Source organism: Embiotoca jacksoni, unplaced genomic scaffold (assembly GCF_022577435.1).
Source record: "Embiotoca jacksoni isolate LCO1_2020_lvr unplaced genomic scaffold, fEmbJac1.0.p SCAF_17, whole genome shotgun sequence".
NCBI lineage: Eukaryota > Metazoa > Chordata > Actinopteri > Embiotocidae > Embiotoca > Embiotoca jacksoni.
In genome coordinates, this window is record NW_027185307.1 from 3,258,838 (window position 1) to 3,282,847 (window position 24,010).

The 24,010-nt window shown below is 40.4% G+C and overlaps 1 protein-coding gene across 6 annotated transcripts in view; it reads left to right on the top strand.

Annotated features, from left to right (window-relative positions):
* LOC138199293 (E3 ubiquitin-protein ligase HECW1) overlaps positions 1-24,010 on the top strand; it is a 79,347-nt gene that overhangs the window by 36,164 nt on the left and 19,173 nt on the right. For 4 of the 6 annotated variants that reach the window (XM_069151254.1, XM_069151253.1, XM_069151255.1 and 1 more), the window contains 9 exons: positions 5,505-5,647; positions 6,030-6,130; positions 7,290-8,290; positions 9,218-9,797; positions 15,730-15,828; positions 20,563-20,716; positions 21,781-21,884; positions 23,537-23,643; positions 23,806-23,991. In XM_069151254.1, the coding sequence (XP_069007355.1) occupies positions 5,505-5,647; positions 6,030-6,130; positions 7,290-8,290; positions 9,218-9,797; positions 15,730-15,828; positions 20,563-20,716; positions 21,781-21,884; positions 23,537-23,643; positions 23,806-23,991 (2,475 nt within the window). The remainder of the gene's footprint in view (positions 1-5,504; positions 5,648-6,029; positions 6,131-7,289; positions 8,291-9,217; positions 9,798-15,729; positions 15,829-20,562; positions 20,717-21,780; positions 21,885-23,536; positions 23,644-23,805; positions 23,992-24,010) is intronic. The other 2 variants (XM_069151258.1, XM_069151257.1) reach the window with 1 other exon arrangement.

Genomic DNA, 24,010 nt, shown 5'->3' on the forward strand with positions numbered 1-24,010 from the left:
TTTCTGGTCTGAAAATCCACATCAATCACATGATCTGTACGCTGCTTTTTACTCACTTCTAGTTATATTTTGCTTAATCCCTTAAACTTCTCCTGCTTTTCCCTATTTGTGCCGTCTTCCTCCTGTTCTTCATCTTTATTTCACTTTTTTTCTTGGTGATTAATATGGCATACTTCTGCTGCAACAACACACAATCCCTCCTCCTTACACACTCTCTCTCTCTCTCTCTCTCTCTCTCTCTCTCTCTCTCTCTCTCTCTCTCATACAATCTCGCTATCTTTATTGGGTTTGTCCCTCACTCTTCACCCACAAATACACACTTTCCCTGTGTTCGCTTCCTCCTGGCTCACCTTGTAAATTATTCACTCCTCCTCCTTTTTCACTCTGCACACAAATTTCCCCAGCCCAGCCTTTCTCATCCTCCTCTTCTCATCTTCTGACTTCATTCCATGCAACCAATACACTTTTTGACTTTTTTATGCTTTCCTACCTTTGTTTCATCCATTGCATCCACCCTCATCGATCTGTTTTCAATTGTTCCCCACCTCTGTGGCTGAAAATGAAATATCACAGGACATACAGGAACACATTTTCTAATCTAAAGGCATCAGGAAACAGCCAATATGATTCAAACACAGACTGCAACAGCAGCTGAAGTACTGCTCAGCTGCAAGGTTAGCAGAAGACAGCAGCTACAATTTACTACCGCCACAGCTGATAAACACACACACACACACACACACACACACACACACACACACACACACACACACACACACACACACACACACACACATTCAATTAAATCTTGGTGTCCGCCCTTCAGATTCTATCTGATCATTTGCAGCTGAAAAACACATAGGATCAAGTTGAAGCTTGAAGTAGATGGAGATTCAGAGACTTTGTTGAAATATGAACTAAATCAAATCCAGAAAGAAAGTCTGCTGATAGTGGAGAAAGAAGAAAAAGAGGAATTGCCAAAATGATGTATGAAAACAAATTAGAAACAAAGTCATTGCCAGCACTATTCCAGTCATTTCCAGCCTCAAAAATGCAAAATGAAGATATTGCTAATTAAAACAGCATTGACTTGAATCTTCTTTTTTTCTAAATAATTGATGTTGCTTCCTGTACAGCTCTGCTATCCCTGGTTGATGCTGCAGTCATTCCAGAACTACTCAAAACTCACCGGTCTCTGTGCAACCATTTTAGAGCCTAACTTCTCTCGACCAGTTTAAAAGAACTCCTGGACACTGTTCATCACAAGCATTTTTTATTCCAAAGAATTATGATGAAAAGAAATGTAGGATTAAAATTAAGGCGACTGTTTTTCCTGGTATGTCCAAAATTTTACTTTTTGTTGGCACCATTTTGAGTTGCTGTATGAAGTACCAGAAGCGGGTTCTTTGATTAAGCCTATGGGTCAGGATTATGTTATTCAGAAGGTTTCTAGCCCTAACTGATTAGTGTTGATAAAAGTTAACATATGACAAATTACATTGTATTTGCTTGTGTCTTTACTACAAAGGGAACTTGGATTTCCCATCTTACTATTGCTTGGGGTCTTTATTCTGTATTTTTTGTAGAATATGTAAAACTGTAAAAGAAATTACCAAACATTCAGAGGAGGTAAAGTACTTTTTAACCCAGTCTCTTGGTCTTCCTTCAGGTTTCATATGGTCCTCAAAACCTCCAGCAACGCTGGAAATTACACACATCCATCAGTCACAGAACTTAACCCAAACCCATTTTCTATCTTTTCTGTTTGTACTGTTGAATTTAGATTTGTATTGTTGAAATATATGTCAATATTAAATAAAGCTGTTCAGCCCTAAAGAGACAGGAAAGCCAAATTATAATGACAGAGAGACAGAGTTCAGCATAGAAACCTGAGCGAAGGTCATGCCATTCTCCACCTCTGCTTCAGGCTTGTTCTGTTCCACAGCAGAATCCTTCTGATGAGCTAAAGAACTCCTTAAAAGTCCACACTCAGATGTTTACACATGTATGTTGCCATAAAAAACCTTTTGATTAAAGTAGATGCAAAAAATGTACATTCATTCTCAAAACATAGAATGCTCTCACACACACACACACACACACACACACACACACACACACACACACACACACACACACACACACACACACACACACACACAGACATGACATGTAACACTACACAAAGTGATTTATGAGGATTTTATGTGAATCAGGAGTTTGGACAAGTTTGAAGGCTGCAGCTCACAACTTAAAGGAAAAGAGAACTAAATAACTGCTGCTAATGTCTTGTTGCCAGAAACTACAGGTCTCCTCAAAGGTCACATAGAGGTCACGATTCAACAGATCAGAGCTTTAAGTGTTTTAAGCAGGTTGTCAGAATGTTTTGTCTCCAATTTTTATGAAACTATACGAGAGAAGTTTACAACTCTGTATTGTCAGTACAGCAGCAATTATATTAGCTTTCAATACTGCAAACATGAGTTGAACAGCATAAATCCTCCACGGATCATCCACGAATATGCCTTTGAGCCAGGTTGAACCTTATTTTATTGAGGGTTCGTGGCGCCCTCTACATCAGCACTGAAATAATTGATCCAACTGGAAAGATTTAGGAGGCTTCATCTTTTTAAGTTGTAGATATTCTAAATCCTGTCAAAAACAAAGGAGGAAAGCTATTATAACATATTTCCTCCTTTGCAGTAACATCTACAATCCTGATGTGCTGCAGTTTTAAACTGGTGGAAAGGCATGGACACACAAGTTGTTTTTCACCATCAGAGCAGTGATGAATGTGACGATAAAGAGACAAGGAAAGCGGGATCTTTATCTGGAGACATGAATCATATTCACAAATCCACAGTATGGTTTAGAAGGGGAGGACCATTGTGAATATTTTTGGAACAAAGCTGCTGATAGGTTTGTGCCAGTGTTCAGAGTTTGAATGCCAGCAATTTTGAAGCATTTCTCCAAGGGCTTTAAGCTGTGCTCAGTGTTTTCCTCTGAATTGTATTTTGGTAATGGAGGGAAAACACTTTGGAGGATTTGGACAATTGAAGTTCCAAGCTCTGAAGCAACATTTAAAAAGCTTGGCCAGCAATCAGATCCCCTCTGACAGGCAGAAGTTAGGACAGGGGATAGGAGAGGGGGATTATTTATTTCATATTAACACCACATACATCTCCAATTGAAAAATAAACCCTAAATTAAGAAGGGTACAAAGTCATTTTTACTCTAGTGTAACACTGTAGCGTTCGTTCAATAGACCAATGTGGCAAGTGAATGAAGCCAGAGAGACATGCAGGCCTTTGTGCACATTTTATTGAATATTTTGTGGATTTTCTCGATAGTTATGAATTTCAAACTCAGTTTAATCTCATGGTAATCTGCAGTCTTTGTAAAACTGGTGGCTCGGGAAAAAAAACATGCTTTGACCTCCCAGTCAAAAATCTGCTTTTCTGCTTCTCGACTGTGATGTGTGAGCTTCATTGTGCAGAATGATGTATCTGCAGACTTCGCTTTTTTAATTCATCTGCCGAAGGGGAAATGTTTATCTGTGTAACTCTTGAACATTCCTGCTGGAATTTGTGAACAGTTTGCAAGCCAGTTGTGGTTGAGTGTGTAATTTACAGAAATGAGATGTGGAAGCTGGAAGTCTTTTGTTTGTGCTGGTTTCTTTGGTCATGCTGGCGGTATGACTATATGGTTGTTAGTGGTATGACTTTGAGATTAATTGAACTTTTCATCTGGAAAAATTCAAATCCTTCATATACTTTGGTTTACCGATCTGATATATAGGATTGATACAGACCTTATTAGATATCAATCACACTGCTTTAGTTTCTTTGTTAGTGCCTTCAAAAACCTGAATATTTCAGCCATCAGTTCAGTCCCAGTGGGCTGCCACAGGGATGCCTAACCTCATTTCAAAAGGTTCTTCTCACCAAAGTTTAAAGAATTTAAATTTAGAGACTGTATGAAGACAGAATCCACCGGGTTCTGGAAGATACTAAGGGTGCTCTGATCAGGATTTTTCAGGCCGATCTTTGATCACAGGGCCTATTTGAAACGTTCTCGTTATTGTGTATTTACTTATTCAAATATTCTTAACAACACTGTTGTATTAAAAATGAAGAAATTATAAACTATCATTAATTGACAAATGTTTATGCAGCATGTGCAACATATTCCATGTGCAGTCTCCTGTTGCTTGTGCATGACCGGGAAAGTCACTTTTATTTTGTCCTGCCAAAAAACAGGCAGCTGTCCGCTTCACATGACATCTGGCTGCGGTAGGTAGAAGAACATCTGCTGCTGATGTTCCCCATCTTCATCCAGCAATTCAGCAGACGGAGCATGCAAGGAGCAGCTCGTGGTGCTTCCTCTGCAGCTCAGAGCCGCTTGCTCCTCTACATCAACGTTCTGCTGCTGCCGTCCGACGGCCAGAATATTAGAAAGCAGTATCTTTTTTTTATTAATACGAAAAATAAAAACTTTTTCAGACACTTGGATGTACTTACAGACCAGAGAAGCCATTTTAGCTTTTATGTCATGTGATCAGCTCCTCTGATGGGCCTTTTTAGCGACCACCGATCAAACTTCTTATGGCTAATACTGTGCCGATCATGATCGGTGGCCGATTGATCGGACCCCCCGTAGAAGATACTCAAAGTTTACAGACCAGAATCACCATCCGCATCCGCAAAGCAAATATTTGACTTTTGTGATTCACTTATATTTGACAGATGGACAGTTTTTTTCCCTCCAAACCCCCACTATGACTTTACCTTCACTGGAAGCTGGTCTGCTTGTCTGCAGAAATTTTACCTAAGTATGTTTACGTCTGCCTCTTTACTCCACAACAGCTCCAGTTCCTCCTGTTGTTTTCCTCTGTTCTTTTTCCTCTTTTTTTTTCACTGTAAGTTCATGAGGCAGATTCATAAAGCTGAAGTGTTTTTCTGCTCTGTGTCTTTGGCTTTGGCCCAATCTGCCTTTAATGGTGTCTTTCCACTGACTTTTTGTGCTGCCTCTAACATTCCCTTCAAGTTCGGTCTGAACACACAGCAACAGAGCTGTTCAATATTTAACCACAACCGCAGTCTTTCACTCGTCTTATCCAAGTGCTTTGATGTGCTGAAACATAATCATAAAAATGTTTATCATTCTTTAGCAGCTGGATGTGGATATTGTTGGGAGAAAAGAAAAAAAAACGCAATACTAATGACTAAATAATTGAATTATTTAGTCAAACATTGATGAAATGCTTTCCAGACACATCCAGTATAAACATAATGTGTTTTGTTAAATATTTCCATATGTTACACGTTAGGCTACCCACCAAACATATCTTCTCCAGATTATTCAGATATTTTTTGGACAGCTTGTAGGAGAGATGTTTGGCCAAAACATCTGAGATCTTAATGACCTTGTTGTGCACTCACAAATATCACAGAGCGTTCTGACTCTTAACATGTCATCTCCTCTGTGTCTGTCTGTTCCCACAGAGGTTTAACTTTGTGTCTCTGCCCACCGACGTCCTGGAAATCGAGGTGAAGGATAAGTTTGCCAAGAGTCGACCGATCATCAAGCGCTTCCTGGGGAAGCTGTCGGTCCCTGTTCAGAGGCTACTGGAAAAACATGCCATCGGGTAAAACACACACACACAGCATACACACTCATCCAGAGGTTTTTACTGTTTGAAGTTGAGAGCAGCACATCTGTCATCAGCCGCAGTTTGGCTGTTTGTGCCTGATGATTCAGGTCCATAAGGGCCGGGGACATTTTGTGTGTGACTCACACAGACAGATGATGAGGTGGATGATGTGGGCGGATGGAGACACTTTAAATCTCACGTGACCGTCTGATTTTAGCATCTCTTTCTTCACTAGGGCCGATATTTCCATTTATGCTTGCTTTTCTGATCAAAAAATATGATTACTACTTCTGCAATTTCACTTCTGTCATTTTCTTGCTGAGTCTCTCAGCCCTCTTTAATTTGTCCTCTGTCTGTCTCTGTCTTTTGTCCACAGAGATCGAGTAGTGAGTTACTCGCTGGGTCGCAGGTTGCCCACAGATCATGTCTGTGGCCAGCTGCAGTTCCGCTTTGAGCTGAGCTCGTCTATTCACCCAGGTACACAAGGCATCATCCCATCTCACAGCATAGACACACATGCTACCTGCTATCTCCCCTCGCTGTTCACATGATCACTGTTGATCCTTGTTGAAACGCTCAAGGCTTCAACAACAGTGCTTTTTTTTTCTTTTTTTTTTATCTCCCCCTGTATTTTTTTTTTTTTTTTTTTTAATTTATATAAATTAATATCTCTTCAGTATGCCAGTGCAATGTCAACAGGAAACAGTTTGGGAGGAGGGTTCTTGCTATATGTCACCTGGTGTTAGACGTTTGACTTCCAGTTATTAAATACTGTAGTCTGCAGATATTAGTTTTCTTTACTTAGTTTTCTTTGAGTAATGATTTGGGATTATTAAGATATACCTACTATTCTAGTTGCTGCCTTCAAATGGAACTTGTGAGTTTGGGAAAAAAGGGAGGTCAACTATTGGATAAACTAAAATATCACAAAGGTGAATCTCTGTGTTTCATGCTTCTTGCCTTTCAGTGCTACAAAGACCAGCATGAAAAGAACAATAATTTGTGTTCACACATTAACAGAAAAAGGAATAAAATATATTGTTGACAATAATATTCAATGTATTTTTAAAGGAGCGCCTCATTATTTATCTGGCAAAGCCAAAACTATATTAATGTGCCTTTTTCCAAATTAAAAACAAAACCTCCGAGCAGCATATTTAAAAAACAGTCCGAACAATATCTGTAAAGTTACAGAAGTATTAATTACATTTAATCCAAAAATGTATTTGTTATGCAAACGTCTAGCTGCTTAGAATGTCATGATGAGACCATGCAAAAGACAAAGTAGGGAATTAATTTAGCTCTGCCATTTTTAAAGGGAAACTTCACAGATTTTACACTTAAAGTCTGTTTCCAGGTTTTCAAAAAAGGAGTATAACATCTGTAGCGTCTCCACAGTGAGCTGAGTGAAGTCGAATGAATGTCCTCAGGTCATGTCTAGCTGCACCCACTTATCATTCTACTATAGGGGGAAAAAAACACTACACGTATTTTGTTAACTTAATCATAACTGTCTTGGGCAACGCTCGTCACGATGCAGCGATGGTGCCCTTGCAAAACAAACAGTTTGAAGGCAGCAACTGTCAAAAGTGAATTTGCTGAACAGTGATACAAACATTTCTTCTTCCTCTCTCAGATGATGAGGAAGTCTCTCTAGTCATAGAGGCAGCCTGCCCGGAGGTGGAAAACGGAGCCGATGTAAACCATGCAAATGAGGCACCTGACGATGACACACTGAGTGTGGGTCCCGACATGCCTGATCTCCCACTGGATGCCCCTCCTGATGCTGAGACCTCAGAAGCATCAGCCTCCCCGCCGGAGGAAGTCCAACCTCCTGAGAACGAGAAGGGCGAGGCAACAACACAGGTGGAGCAAGGAACCGCGGAAGAGGAGAGCACAGTGAGGGAGGAACCCCCGACCGCTGAGCCTCAGGTGGAGCAGGAGCAGGAGGAGGAGGAAGAGGAGGGGGCCGCCACTGAACAGCAGGAGAGCAGCAACGTGGGGGGAGATGAGGATGGAAGGGAGGAGGGGCAGCAGGAGGAAGGACGAGAGGAGCTGAGAGAGGAGTCTGCAACACAGACAGAAGAGGAGGTGACATTAGAAGGAAACGAGGTCGGTGATGAAACACAACCCGAGACAGACTCTCCCAACCCTGTTGCCGTAGTGACACAAGATGGGGCCACCGCGGTGGAGGCTCCCTCAGAGGAAAACACTGTAACCCAAGACGCCCCAGCAGACCCGGCTGAAGGGCCACAGGAGGCAACAGAGGGAGGAGAAAGAAGCTGTGCTCCCTATTCCTGCCCGACCATCTTCTCAAATTACAACTCCAATGCTCCCTCGCGCCGTAAAAACCGCCCCTGTTCTCTCCCAGTGTCAGAGCTGGAGACGGTAATTGCGTCGGCCTGCGGCGAGCTAGAGACACCGCGATCCCACTACATCCGGATTCACCACCTCCTCCACAGCCTCCCTTCGGCCCAGCAGAGAGCACCCAGCCAGGAGGATGAGCAGACCGGAGAGGGAGACAACAGCAGCACTACTCTGGACACCAATGCCACATCGCCCACGCTTAAAACGTCTAAAGAGGAGGAGGGGCAGGAGGACGAGGAAGATGAAGATACGACCCTGTCTCCCTCTCAGGTAGGGACAGTGATGAGCTTGTAAATAACATAGGGCACATAGCTTGTTACTGAATTAGTTGATGCTTGTACCACAGAAACTGGCAAACAAACAGATGTCATTCTATGGGGAGTAGGAAACTGAAAACTGAAAAAGTTTTCAATCACTGAAAGTGTACCTTTTTAACAATAAGTCATATATTGTGATGCCACGCTATGGCAGCGTAAGGGGAGGCAGTGCAGTATGACTGAGAGAACAAGCAAAAACACAAGGTTTCAAAACAAAAGCCAGCTTTATTTTCTTGTCAAAGACCCAAGTTAAAAGGAGAATAAGGTTTAATAAACTCAAAAGAATTACAATATTGATCAAAATTAAATGTCTTTGTTTCCAGTGTTTCCTAGTCAGATATCCTTTACTTCCCTTTGATCAGTGGTTCCTTCCAAGTCCTTCTTCCTAGCTCTGGCCGGACATGTGTCCTCCCAGACCTCTGCTTCTTCCCTCTCTGTGTCTCCCAGTGTCTAGTAAGAATCCTGACCAAACCTGGCTGTTGACTATTTATGTATGACAAAAATATAATTATATATATATTTTTATCTGCTGTTCCAAAAACAATTTTTAGAGTTCCACCAATAGAAAGTGTTTTGTTGTTGTACATCACAATTTAGGTTATTTTTCTTTCCTCAGACGTGGCCATTGTGTTGCTGTTGTTTTCTACTCTTTTAAAGGTTTAAATCCTTTTTTTGTTTTGTGATTGAACGTTTTACAGCCTGTAAATTGACTTTAAAAACTCAAACAAACAAAATGTTACTTTTATTATTTCTTTTAGAAAGCGGTGGAGGATTTTGTGGTAATTCTACCACGGTGTATGATTTTGAAATCCAAATATGTCAGGCCAACCAACTTCTCCCCTTTAATGTAATGATAACTAATTTATGTATGTTCTCGCAGGTTCCTGAGTGTCCAGGCCCCTGCTGCCGGCGTTCTCTGCCTCGCAGCCTTTCCATTGAGCGCCTCTCTGAGCTGAACCAGCTCCTGGAAGGAGAGGGAGTTGGAGTCGGTCATGCAGCAGGCAGGAGGATCTCTCCCTCCTGCCTGGAGAGTGAGGAGGGGGATTCCAGTCACGGAGAAGGGAGGAGAGTCGGCGGCAGCACCCACAGAGCTCCGGGTGAAAACGAGTGTGAGTTTTGTGACACCTCCTGCTACAGCACCTCCTGCTACAGCACCTCCTGTTACAGCACGTCGTGCTACAGCAACTCAGGCTACGAGGGGAGGAATCGCTTCTGCAGCCATACCCGCCTCTCCTCAGTGGACAGCAACCGACTCTCCGGCAGCACCGTGTTCTCCTCCCAGGACGAAGATGAAGATGAGGAGAGCGCCTTTGAGTCAGTACCTGACGTGGGTCACAGCCCTGAGGGCCAGGAGCTGGAAGGGGCAGGAGAGGAGAGGAGGACGGGCAGGTGGAAGGAGGCCAGGAGAGGAGAGCAGGGGGAGCCAGCTGTGGCCGGGCCCAGTGACAGGAACAGCATCGGTGAGATTAAACATGATCTTTTTATCGGTGGTCTGCTGAAGTCTCAGCTTCATTCTGGGTTAAAACTCACTGACATCCTTTCAGATAAGAGCAGAGAAATTTAGCAGAAGTTCAGAAAGCAACACATCAGCGTTGGATTTACATCCCGGGCTCATACAGCAGCAGCAGGCTTTGTTTTCTGACCAACTGCTTGGATTGTGTGTAAAGTGCAAACACTGACAAGAGTCTGGCCAATCACAAAATGGAAACTATAAATAATGAAGTAAATGTAAATGTGAGGTGGAATATGATAAGATTATAAATCTGAATACAAGTCCCAGTAGCTAAATTGCTGCTATCTTACTGCTATTGTATTGCTTTCTATTATTCTATTATTATCTTATTGCTTCCTGTATGCTGCTGTAGCGAAAACATTTCCCCTCGGGGATTAATAAAGTAACTACCTAACCTAACCTAACCTAACCTAAATGTTAAGGCACATACTACACAACAGCAAAATACACAACAACCGCAAGGAGTCTTCATGCGTATTTATACCTGGCCTGTTTTGTATTGTCAACTTTCAAAAAATGGCAACAAAAACTTAACTTTTTATATACTTTTTTTGTAAGTTCAATTCTTAAATCATTATTTAAAGATTAAAAAAGGAAATAACGTTGCAAACTGCCAAACTTAATGATCTTGAGCAAGTCACTAATTGATTGGAACTTGTAAAATGATTTAACTGACTACAGCCATATAGCCAGATACTTCTCAAATAGTGGCCTTTATATATGTTATATGTAAACTTAGAATATCACCTAAGTTTATTTGATAAAAACAATAAGGGTCATGCCATGCTTCCACGATTGTCAATCTGATAATTTACTATCAGTCAAATTCAACAATTCTAAGACAGGTGTTTCACATTCCAAATAATCTACAACTTTCAATGGCTTGAATCCTCATTTGCATTTTGGGTTTTTAATGTGAAAAATCTGCAGGAAGTTTAAAGTTTTATCAATTGGTAGCTTGATAGCAATTGACTCACAGTCAAACTGTCAATACTTGGCGTCCGTGTATTGAAACAGCATTGCCACACAAATATCACTCAATACTTTTACCCTCAACTCCAAATGACTCTGTTGTACTACCGATGGAATTGGTGCTGGGGAAATATTCTCCTTGTTGACAAGTAGTTGTTAGTTCAAGCCCCTAGTTGTCAGACATTTATGATAGCTGACAAAGAATGCAATGAGTAACACTGTTAGCACTGCACTATATTTCAGAGAAACACAAAACTGGCCTTTTAAAATAGAACTTTTACAAGTGGTAATAATTCTGAATGTGTCGGATATTGACAAACAAAGAAATTAAACATTTGGTCAATTTATTTCGACACAGTTCATTGTATCTCAAACAACCTAATAGTGTCTATGTCGAGGCCACTTACAGATAGTTGACAGCCAGAATATAAAAGGACACCCTCCAGCGTGTTTGTGTTTGGTCACGAGCTTTGACTGTCTCTAACTCTGCAGCGTAGGTGTAGGCTAAAGAGGCAAGCTCAAACCTTCACAAACATTTCTGTAAATTGTTTATAACGCCTCTGACAAGGCTCAGTTTGAGGGTGCCACCGAAACACTGATGAAAACTCGACGAAAACCGAGAAACGTTTCGTTTACTGTTTGGGGGGAGTGTGTGTGTGTGTGTGTGTGTGTGTGTGTGTGTGTGTGTGTGTGTGTGTGTGTGTGTGTGTGTGTGTGTGTGAGAGAGAGAGGGGGGGGGGGGCAGGAGCAAATTACTTCCAGAATATCAGTAACATTTGTACAGATCTAAATAAAAGTAACATTCTTGAAAAAAGAGAAATTGCTTACGTTGTAATTGAAAAAGCTTGAAGTATCAGAAGAAAAACAGACGGTTAGTTGTTACTGTCTCTGGTTTTAGCTGCTGTATATGACCTGCAGGAAACTGAGATTGACTGGCCTTGATATGTTTATATTTGTACATTTTAAATGAGGACTGTTATGCACTCTGATAAAAAAAAAAAGTAGGTCACAGACACATACACACACACACACACACACACACACACACACACACACACACAAGCAAGCACGCAGACACACACAGTTTTGCAGAAACAAAATGAAGTTCCACTCCTCTGAAATAGAATCACAGCCATGCCAGACTTCCTGCCAGGTTTGTTCATTTTCCCCCTCCTGGTCCCATCAAAACACACTCACACAATGCAGCCAGAGAGGATTATTTATTTTTTCCTTCTACTTTGGTATTTTCATATACATCTGATCTGATATGTTGCTTTTTGATTAAATATTAATGATCACAACAGTGTGTGATTATTGGAAACCCTTTATGTATATTTAAGACTTGGGTTAGTGCTCTTTTTTTTGTGCCATTTGAGATTTTTTTGTAGAGTCTGACGAAGCCATGAAGTTCATCCAGGCCTGATAGACAGATGTGATGCATTCACACAAATTGAAATAGCTCCGATCAAATTATGGGCGCTGTGCTGAGTTTACAAGTCCTTTTTTGAATCATAAGTGCAAATGATTTTGGGTGTGGGTGTTGAGAAGATGAGATGAAGGTTTTCCATCTCCTCTAGCGTGATGTGAACTCGGTCACAGACCAATTTGCAGCAGAGTAAACAAGGAAGTGCACGAGTAATGTTGTGGTAAGAGTGGCGCTGCAGCTATTTAAAGACAAGGGTGTTGCTGTGAAAAGTTATTTTTGTGTAAAGCTGTTGGAGTTCGTGTCGACCCTGTCGGCTCTGTCCTGCACAGCAACTCAAAAACAAGAGTCAGTCGGAGCTTAATGATGAAGTGAATCTGTGATGTCATCATGTCACAGGCCGGAATTTAAATCGTCACATAATTTCAGTTGCCATTCATGTCATTAAAAAAGATCAAATGCAACGACACGTTTTCCCATAGAAAATAATCCTATTAAATTAAATACACACTAAATATACAACTTTGGTTTACTCCTAATCTCATTTCCCGGTCATACATGTTTTATTCAGGGGCCGTATTTATAGCAACACAAACCTTTCAGTGAACCTCAAGGGCTCTTACGATTACTAAGTTAGAACAACACTATAAATACCAAGGTTATTCATAGTTACGTGAAGCTTCCCATAACCTCAATAAATGAACCTTTGTACGATTTTAGGGCAAAGGTGATGAGTTCAGCTTTCCACTTAATTTTACCAACGGGAAAGGATGAGACATGCTTTTAAAAGCTGACAGTGGGGAAGACATCATTTCTCTGCGATTTTTCCCAAAAATCTTTTCCAGCGTTCTCAAATTATAGTTTCTGCTAGTTGTGTTTGTAGCACGTCACACACTCTGCTCAGCAAGCACAGACCCTGGTCAACCTGTGAGTTCCTTGAGAACAGGGATCAGTGCCACCTCTCAAATGGGGCCAAACCCAGGAAAACTGCTCACTAACAGTTCAGTGAATGGGCCGGAAATTCCTTCTATAAAATGGCCCAAACAAGTGGGACGAACACAAGTGTCGGATGGTTTGGTTTATATAAGAAAGCAAATGTCTGTAATTGATTGGATGAAGTCAGAACTAGATAGTTTTACACGGTGATACTGAAGTAATGTGTGGAGCAGCATTGAATGTTGTGATTATCTTTCTAGATCACTGACAGTTGTTTTCCCTGCAGACTGACAACGGTTGGTACGTAAATTGTCATATTTAAGTACACCAAATTGAGTTGTGCACATATGAATGTGCAGCTGTGAGGCAACAGTGGGTGAAGGTGACCAGATTTACAACCTATCTCTTTTGACCAAGAGGTTATCAAACTGCCCCACTGATCTTAATCTGTCCAGATCATATGAAACCATCTACTTTTGCTTTGCATGTACACTAAGTAATTATGTACATTCTGTTTTGTTTTCCATATTGTAACAAGTTCACATTTTTGGCAGATAACTCGGGTAAGTGTGGAAGATGCTGCTGCTATAACCTCAAGGGCTGCAGTCATGTGTTGTGTCTTCTATATTCTCTGATATGAGGTAGAATAAATACTTTTGCTGCAGTTATGTTGTAGATATTGTGAAGCCAGCGTTGCTTCAGCTTTTTGTCTGGAAGGTATTTCAGTCATCGTGATGCAGTTCTGTCTGTTGTGTGTTTTTTCTCCCACCGTCCAACCTGCTGTGAGAACACTGATGTTGCAGCCTTTTGCAATCATGTATCCACTCATTTACGAGACATTTAACAGCTGCTACCACAGTGTCTCTGCTTCGGTGATATTGTGTCTTCCCAGTGGGGTGGGATGCTTCCTCATTAATGTGATGGCATTGTATGGATTACATTTCCACCAAACTGGCTCCAGCTGATCTTCCACATATCCCCGTCTCAAAGCATGTTGTGTGTATTTCCATTTTGCATTAACGCATATTTTTCCTCATCCTGATCATACATTCAGTCCGTAAGATACTTTTTAAAAGCTGATAGGAAAGCTGTCGGAGATAAGTTCAAAAGAGATTGCTGGTAGCCAACGAGTATGCAGATCAGAGGGAAATAAGTGTAATATCATGTTTGACGTCAACTTTTTTGACAGTTCTGCAAAACTCTGGATTTATGTTTAGTGCCTGCACTCAATCAGTATTTTCTGTATAAACAATGCTTCACAGCACCCTGTGTATTGTTTAAGGGAATATTCATATAGGCTGATCATTACCATTCAACCTGGGTGAGATCAAAGTACAGGTGTAAATGCAAAGGATGCATTGAGATCTGCTCAGGCCACATTCAGAGGTGCTCTCAGACACATATGAACACATTGTTTTAGCCATGTGAACACATCCTAATCAACTGATGTCATCTGCATTAGAAATAGAAAGACAGGAAGCAGTACTCAGAGACATGTGACATCCTGTGCTCGTATCTGACGCGGTTCTTCCACGTGTAACTGTCACCAGTAGGTTTGTTACATTATGTTTGTTTCTGTTCTCTTCTACAACACTTTCTACACCTGAAGGCGACTGTCTGCTCCTCTTACATTTATTTTTTTGTTATTTGAAAAATAATCCTGTGTCATTATGCCAAGCACAGATGTGGAAGATCCGCCGCTCCCTCCCACGGTTCATTTATCCACCGCAGCGCAGAGCCCGATCCTCTCACACCTGCTGTAATAATTCAATAATCTGAAGTCTGAAGGTTGTAAATTATAAACTCAAGCATTAAGACTTTTACAAATGTAAAATACAACATTAATTTCTAATAGATGCCGCATTAAAATGAGACTAAATGCCTGTCTCTTCGATTTTCTCCTTCCGTTTCTGTTCATTTGTTTATTTGCTTGTTTATTTACAACGTACTTGATACACATATTAATTTGCATATGGAGAGGGGAAGTGAGATCTGGTCACTCGCATGATGATGCTAGGTGTGAACTGTCCACTCCTGATCGATCTCCCAGGATGCACAGTGCCAACTGTGCATCAACAGTGGTGATCAAGTCTTAGATTTTGCAGTGGAACACAGTGGAGCATTAAATACTGAGGTTTACCAGGTGGCCATAGATGGCGATCTAAATCCGTGCTCTTGTTGCTGCTGGATCTGTAAACAGGAAACCAATGAATATTTTCATTAATGATTGTTCAACCAATTAATTGTATGGGCTTATAAAACATCAAGATGATATACAAGTAAAACATGTCAGATAAAACAAAGCAGCAAATCCAATAGCAAACTAATTGGTAATACATTTTCTCTTGATTCATTAATCAACTAATCTACACGCCACACCTACAACCTTCACACCCTCGGCTTTCCTTGACGCTACAGAGTGTGTGACATTTGAAGTCATCCGCTGTATGAACAGAATTCCAGGAGATACAGGCTTTTAGTGTGGCAGATCATGGAGATGCCGACAGGATGGTGATTTCTCCCGTACTGTCTCTCTGGTGTCCTGTAGGCTCAGGCTTCCCCCCTCCTGTTGGCCATCTTCCAGTCCAGCGACCCAGCCATGACCTAAACCATTTTCCTGCTGCCACTGACCAAGCCTTACCTCCAAGTAAGAACTACAGCTCCCAGTCTTACTCTGGAGTCTCATCCTTGGTGTGCACTTATTGTGGCTGTCTGTGTGTGCATGCTGCCCCTGTGTTTGCTTTCCAAACATGTTCCATCTCCTCTGTGTTTGCTGTCATCCTCATCACACTCTCCCTGCCTGCACTCTCTTTGAGCTTTAAATGTAAAGCTTTATTCGACTTTCTGCTGCGTGCTTCACAGTGGATTTGCTCTCAGTGTTGGGTTTGGATGTCTTGCTGGTCTCAGCTTATTAAGAGCAGGAAGGTCAGCTCCCAGAAAGGCTCAAACTTCACTTAGCTGTTACATCATCATTCAACTGAGTGCCCTAATCAGAGTGTCGTTTCCGTTACACAGTTTGTTAACTCTTTTTTTTTTGTCATACATTGATGCACAGTTAGCTGTCTGATTCTTTTGATTTATACAGCAGTGGTTTATCACCTTCTAAAATACAGACACCTCAAGAACACCTCTATCTGGTTGTTTTGCATTTTTCCACAAGTGGAAAAGTGAAAAGGTCCCCTTATAACTCTTAACACTTAAAACCACAAGATACTAAGGGCCTGATTTACTAAAGGTTCACATGTGTAAAATCACGTGCAAACTTCACTTCACCTGCAAATAAATGTCCAAGCTGATCTACTAACGATGTGCTGTGAGGATTCTTTTAAATGTGCAGTTTAACACACGCTGTCCATTTTGCGTGTTTGCCTGCCTGCATATGTAATATTGGGCATTTCTACTTGAACGTGCAAAATACTGGGAGGGGAAATGCAAATACATACATTTAGCACCCGCAACGATATTTACTAAACCTGAAAGGAGAAACAGGAGAAGTGAGTGTGTGTTTATTTTACTACGACTGAAAGGCACGTATTAATCATTACATATGAACATTAGGAGAGACATCTGTTCTTACTTACTTACTGCTCTTACCAAATTTTCTCAAAACATTTCTGAGATGTCAGAGGCCAAAATTATTCAGACGTTTGTTCAGCAATGACATTTCTGAGTTATTGAATGAACTGAATGATGATTGACAGCCAAAAACAAAGAAGAGCCACGCAACACCAGCAATGACAGAACTTCTTACGACTCAGCATTGTCCTGCCTCTGGGTCGTTCCAGCGTATCTCTGCTTGGATTTCCCTCCCAGTCCCGTTTTTTAGGTGTGCTGTCCAAGGTCCTGAATGTGTCCCACAGAATTCACTGGTGACTTCATGAGGTTCCCTTCCACTCGCGAGGCACTGAATGAAACAAAGTCAGCTGCTCATCAAAGAAAGAGCTGGATCTGCTGCTCAGTGTTTGTTAGAAGCGTATCATCCACCGTCCCTCCTGTTTTATTTGCTGACGTTTTATTATTTAGCCGTTTTTTTCGTCTAATATCTTGCCATCTTTTTGTTTTTCCCACAGCATTGACTTCCTCACTGATACCCATATAGCTTTTTGCTCTTGTTATATTTAGATTTTTTTTATTTTAATGCAGTCAGATTTCTTTTTCCTTTTGCGGGCGCTCTGTTTTTTACCGGCTGGAATCACTTTTAACACAAGCAGGCACCTCATTTAAACGTAAGTGACGCTTCATTAAATCACCCGAAAAACAGGTGCAAAATAAATGTGCAAACTTTTGGAACTATTTGAGATCTTAGTAAATCTGGCCCAAAGTGATAATTGGCAGCGTTGGGTAGGAATGCAGCGCGGGGACTCTTTTTCAGTAAAGAGTTGCAAGGAATTTTAACATTAAATCTATCAATTACATCAAAGTTACTCAAACTTACTTTGGCATTTGGAGGTCAGCCAAACAATATAAATAAAACCTATATTTCTATTCTTCTTGGCTGTCCAGCTGAGGTTTATCACTTCTGAAGAGCTGCGTGAACATCACCCAGTCTAAACCAACTCCAAACTGTTGAACTGCGTGCTAGTCAAAACTAATTTCTATTTCTCACATGTCATATGAAGGATATAGTGGAGTTCAGCTGACTCACAAAGGTAAACTAATGTAACATAACTTTGCTGCTCAGTAAGTTGTAAAGTAATGGGATTACTGTGTAATGTGTAACTGATTACAGTTTTCAGGTAACTTGCCCATAGTGTTAATTAGTGAGTTTTAGAGGGGTTTTCTTCAGTTTAGAGCCAGGCTAGAGGTTCCCCCTGCTCCCAGTCTTTATACTTAGTTTAACTTACCACATTGTGACAGCAGCTCTGCCCTCAACACACTGATCTGAGAGCAGTATCTATCCTTTCATCTCACTCTGGGAAATATTAATAATCAGATTTCCCAAAATGTGTAACTCACAAGTGAATGTGCTGATAGACGTAACACTCAGAAGTTAACATTACTGTTTAACAGCCAGAGACAGAATATCAGGATGTGCAGAAGGTCAGACTCTGAACAAAATTTGAACACCAACAGTTTTTAGAGAAACTAACAGACTTTGTTCTGCAATGATCTCAGCATAATGATTTAATATTAATCCTGAATGGGGCCATGTTTATGCAGATTCAGAAGTTATGAAGGACAATACTGTGGTGTTTGCCCGGCAGGACACAGCTGTGATCTGCTCCCTCATGAATATACTCATGTACCAGGTACACGGATGGTATGCAGGTTTACACCTGCCTGTCTGCACATATTAACAAATGTCACTATGTATAATGCTCTTTGTGTCAATTTCCAATTGTCAGTTTGTCTGTTGATTTTTTTTCTTTTTAATCATTTAGTCCATTAAATGTTAGAAAATAGTACTAAATGTCCATCAAATTTTATATATATATATACAACATTTATTTTTTCTACTTGTATAAGCGGCATTTAAACACAATTGGCTACAAACCAGATGTGAAGTCACAAACTCCTGCTCATCTGTATTCGTGTTATACTGACATTTCACCACTCAGATCACCGCCCCTCCAGCACAGCATCTGTGGAGCTCAAACATGTCAAGTAACAAGATCAAATTTATTTATTGCACAATTCAGAAATCTCACATTCTTGTGTCAATTGCAGAAATAATCTCCTACAGAATATGAATTATGTCCTCTCTGACCTTGAGTATGTGGAGCTCACAGTGCGTATTTAGTCTGTGTTCAAGCATCTGACATCATGGACTGGATACACACTTACAACACACAGTCAAAGGACTTCATTTACATTCAGTGACACTCAGCTGCGCTCTGTGTTTGAGCTGATTGCAATCATTCAATCTGAGAGGAACAGGGGAGCATCTTTGTAAGGTCACATCAAACCAGGCTGAAGGGAACTGGGCGGCAAAACCTGTGTGTGTGTGTGTGTGTGTGTGTGTGTGTGTGTGTGTGTGTGTGTGTGTGTGTGTGTGTGTGTGTGTGTGTGTGTGCGTGCGTGCGTGCGTGTGTGTGGTGGAGGGGGGGCAGACAGAGCAGTCGTGACAAACATCACAGAGGTTTTTTTCTGTCCTGAGGGGACAGTCTTCATCTTCTTCCTCCTCCCACAGCAGTTAGTCAGAGCTGAGAGAAGCTGTAGCTCTTGTCTGCTGCATTCACACTCTGACCATTTAGGAGCCAGATCACTCATGAGACTGCCAAAATCACAGCACCTTCCAAACTCTGCTTCTGCATGCTGTTACATTTTATGAATTCAGATCTCCCCACAGCACACAATGAGCCCAGACTAAACGGTATCACAGCAGTCATCACACTTTCCTGAATGTTTGCTTTGGATTTGATCAGCTCTTAAAAAAGCTGCTTTTCTACCTTAAGGACGCCCTCCTTCACTCCACATTTGAACAGGAGCAGAGCGACAGTGAAGTCAACCAAATCCAACAATGTCATTGCATTCATGTAAAGTTATTTCGCTCTTTCTTTCTTTCTTTCTTTCTTTCTGATTAGTAAGATCCAAAAATAAATCCAAAAATAATTTACTTTTTTTTCCCCTCAAAGAATTTGTGTTGCTCTACCACTGATCTTTAAATGAAATGTCCTAGTTTGCACTTTTCACCAGTGCACACAATGTGTGGGCTGACTTACATTTGCTGTACTTTAGTTGCTGTTTTCCCTCACTGTATTTAAGATTTACATTTTTGAACAAAAAGAATAAATAATGTTTTGCTCTATTACCTTGAATTATTACCAATCCCTTGTCAGAAAAGATCTCAAAGGCATCAAACCCAGCCTGAAGGGATTAGTTATCCAATCAGGTTCGGTTGTGTGATGTACAACATCAAAGTAGAAGAAATCTGAAAAATCCCTCCCTCTCTTAAAAGAAGAAACCCAGTGACTGTGTATTAGCAACATAATATAGCTGCAGAGTGAATGAACATGAAAGTAAGGATTTATTTAATATTTCAGTCATACATAAAGTTGATTAAATTACAGGTTACTGAGATGAGTAACACTACTATTGTATGTACCTCAGTATATCAATTTCTGTTGCAAGTATGTCATGAATTGTTTTGTGGACTCTTTTTGTTAATATTAATAATGTACTGTATCTGTATTTATGTACAAGTGGAAGAGCTCCTCAGATTTTGTATCAAATTATTTTTTAAACTAAACTCTGTAAAGGTTCCACAGAGGCTATTGATTGTTTAGTGAACAGTATGAGTATTGATTCACAACAAGAGTCTTGAGGGCCAGTGGCATCCAGATAACTGGAATACAATTCCATTTCATCCTCAACACTGGACCCAAACTGTACTTTGGTTAATACATTTGTCTAATTCTCCACCGCCTTTCTGTGGCCGCAGACTGGGAGGCTCGTATCGACAGCCACGGCAGAGTTTTCTATGTGGACCACGTCAACCGGACCACCACCTGGCAGAGGCCGAGCCACGGCGGCAAGTGTAACCACGGCATCCCCCGCTCAGGATCCACGCAGCAGATGGAGCAGCTCAACCGGAGGTCAGGCTGGAATACACAGAAACAGCTCCAATGGAATCAGTTCATAGTGTTGGACAGCAGAAATTACAGGAACTGCTTCATTTATCTCCCAATTTATTCCTTCATATCAATGAATTTAAAATATGTGTACTTCCATAAAAAATAATTATCAACAAAAGTAAAATTAGTCAGCTAAATTCAATCAATGTATATACATTTGGGTTGTTCATTCTTGAACAATGTATCATCTATTATGAAGTGGTTATGGGTTTTCTGTGTACAGTCGTAAAATCCTCATCTTAAAAGTTACGAGAGACTTCATCTGGAAAATATCTGCTGAGTAAAGAGAAGGAAATATTTTCCTTTAATAAGGTGATATAAAATGGAAGTAGTTGAGTAAAGATAAATTATTTACCAAACAACGTCATCTTTCTGAGCAGCTTGATTTGCCCTGTTAGCGTGGAATTGTACAGTATTCAAATTTCTACTTTTCTGATATGATTATTATTTTTGTGATCAATGTTGGCTTGCAAAGTTTTGATCTAACTGTTGAACATCACCAAATAAAATACAGTGCATGTATTTATTAAATAAAATAAGAATACAAATAAATATTGTCCAGTGAAGTGCCTGGAACCAGTAAACAGATATTTTTGGCTAAAATACTTAACTACTGAGCAAATATCAAAAGGCATCCAATGTACTATTTACTGTACATTTGATTAAGTTAGGTTTGGCTGTGTTTTTGTCAACCAGATAGTCTTTTTTGACCTGGAAAGTAGTTTAGTCTCACTCATTACAGTATTGTAAACTATAATTCCTAAAGTGGAGTTAGGCTGACATCTGGTGCCTGGAAAGGGAACTCAAACCAGTTACTCTGTCATTTTGAACTGCAGTGCAATGCACAACAACAACAAAGATCATGACAAAATATGCAGGATATTTACCTTACACATAACTGTAATCTATTTAAAGTTATCCCAGGTTTGAAAACATTTAGATGTGATTTAGATGCTTAACACTTCAGAAGTGAGAGAATGCTACGTGTCATATTTTATTCTGACAACGTGCCGTTGATCCTGCAGGTACCAGAACATCCAGAGAACCATGGCCACAGAGGAGGAGGGTGGGGGTCCGAGGTTAGAGCGCAGCAGCAGCACCGAGGCTGACTCCGACCCTCCTCAGACAGGTACAGCACCGAGCCTCGTCTCTGTTTAAAGTCACACCACCTGCACTCCTTCATACCAACAACACATTAAAGAGATCGGTCCGGCTGTGTGTCCAACAGTGTACGAGCTCTCTGGATTACTGAGTTAACTGTTTGTAGGCTTAATGTAGCTTCTACCTTTTCTGTTTGCAGCTCTATTTTCTGATGCAGTACTTTATCACTCTGCAGTGATTTAAAATCGCACCACATGATTTAAAATATTTATACATATAATACCACAGTCCAAACCTTTTAGTGTTGGCCTTTTCACAAATACTCCTGTTGGAGTAAATGGACATGAACTGTGCCTCATCTGGTAAGTGGAGGAGATGATTTGGCAGCAGGAGGAGGAGACTAAAAGCTGCAGTGAAGACGGACAGTTTACTGTCAGATCAAATCCCATAATATAATGTTATCAGACCAACCTTTAAAGCTTGTGCTCCATTGTTTTATTGATGTTCTTCTTTATGAAAGAGAAGCTGATTAGATGCTTTATAAGTCTGTGTTTATGGTTTAACTGCCACAATACTTAAATATCTTACATGAAAAATGAGACGGGATAAAATTCTATTTTAAAACAGCAATCATATCAGTTTTCTGCCCACATATTGTGAAATCAAAATAATAAAATCAAAATCTGTCCAAATAAAGCTCCTTTAATACTGTCTATAAAGTGTCCAGTGGTGAACAGAATATTTAGATCCTTAATGAATTCAGTGTTAAAACCACTCTGTAAAAATACAAAATAAATAGTTTCAAGAAAATGTACAATATTAAAACTATAAGTACTCAATGTAGAAAACGTCCCTGTGTGACTGTTATGCTTTTTATATATCATATAATGACATTTAATGACTAGGCAGGATTTTGCTGGATGTTGAGTATTTTTATTAAGGATGAATATTTTCAGTGTTTTGCTGATTATTGATTAATCGATAATTATATAAAAACGTCCATGTTTGTTTGGTCCAACCAAGAGTGCAAACGTTTAGATTATAAAAACTTATAATAATTAAAATAGTTAAAAGAAAAAAACACTGAATCCTCACATTTGACAAACTGTTACTATGAAATGTGGCATTTTAAATGAAAAATGTGTTTTCCATCAGCTAATTGACATCATTTCACCTTTATTTGTATTTCCTGTTCTGTAATTCATTCTATGACAAAGCATCACGTTTTATAAGCTCGTTATAGGTTTTAAAATTCACGATGCCATTAAAAAAAGAAGATACAATGGTAAAGGGCAAGCACTTCAAACTTTTACTGAAATACAATACTTGAATAAATGTACAACGTACTTAGTTACATTCCACTGCTGGCAGTTTCTATAAAATATCACATTGTTGGTCCAACGGCCGCCTTGATGTCATGAGGTTATTGTTGCCTCTGTATCTTTATATACCCCAGTGCGCTCCCTGTGACTGTTGTGCTATCATCCGTTTGTTGGGTTTCTCTGTATAATATTGTAACATCTTGCTGTAAGGACTTTAATGTGTTAAGTGCCATGAAATAACCTCTGTTGTGATTTGGCGCTATATAAATAAAATTGAATTGAAATTGAATCCATTTTAATGTTAAGTTTTTGTCACTCATCAAACACACCTGCTAACTCACCTGTTGTCTGTCTGCAGGCCCCGCCTCCCCTGTCAATCACCAGAAGATCAGCCATCTCCTCCAGTCGCCTGCTGTCAAGTTCATTACACACCCAGAATTTTTCACTGTGTTGCACAGCAACTACGTGAGTACTGTACACACACACACACACACACACATTTAATCACCTATATGCCATATATTGTGCTGAATTAGAGCTTTACAGTTGTTTTTCTACAGCATGACCTTATCATTAATATATAAGTAAACGTATAAGTAAACTTGTAAATGGCCTTTCTCTCCACAGGCAGCTTACCGGATGTTCACCAGCAGCAGCTGTGTGAAGCACATGATCCTGAAGGTGCGTCGTGACGCCAGAAACTTTGAGCGCTACCAGCATAACAGAGACCTGGTGGTCTTCCTCAACAAGTTTGCAGACACACAGGTGGAGCTGCCGAGGGGCTGGGAGATCAAGACCGACCCCCAGGGCAAGGTAGGACACCTTACACACG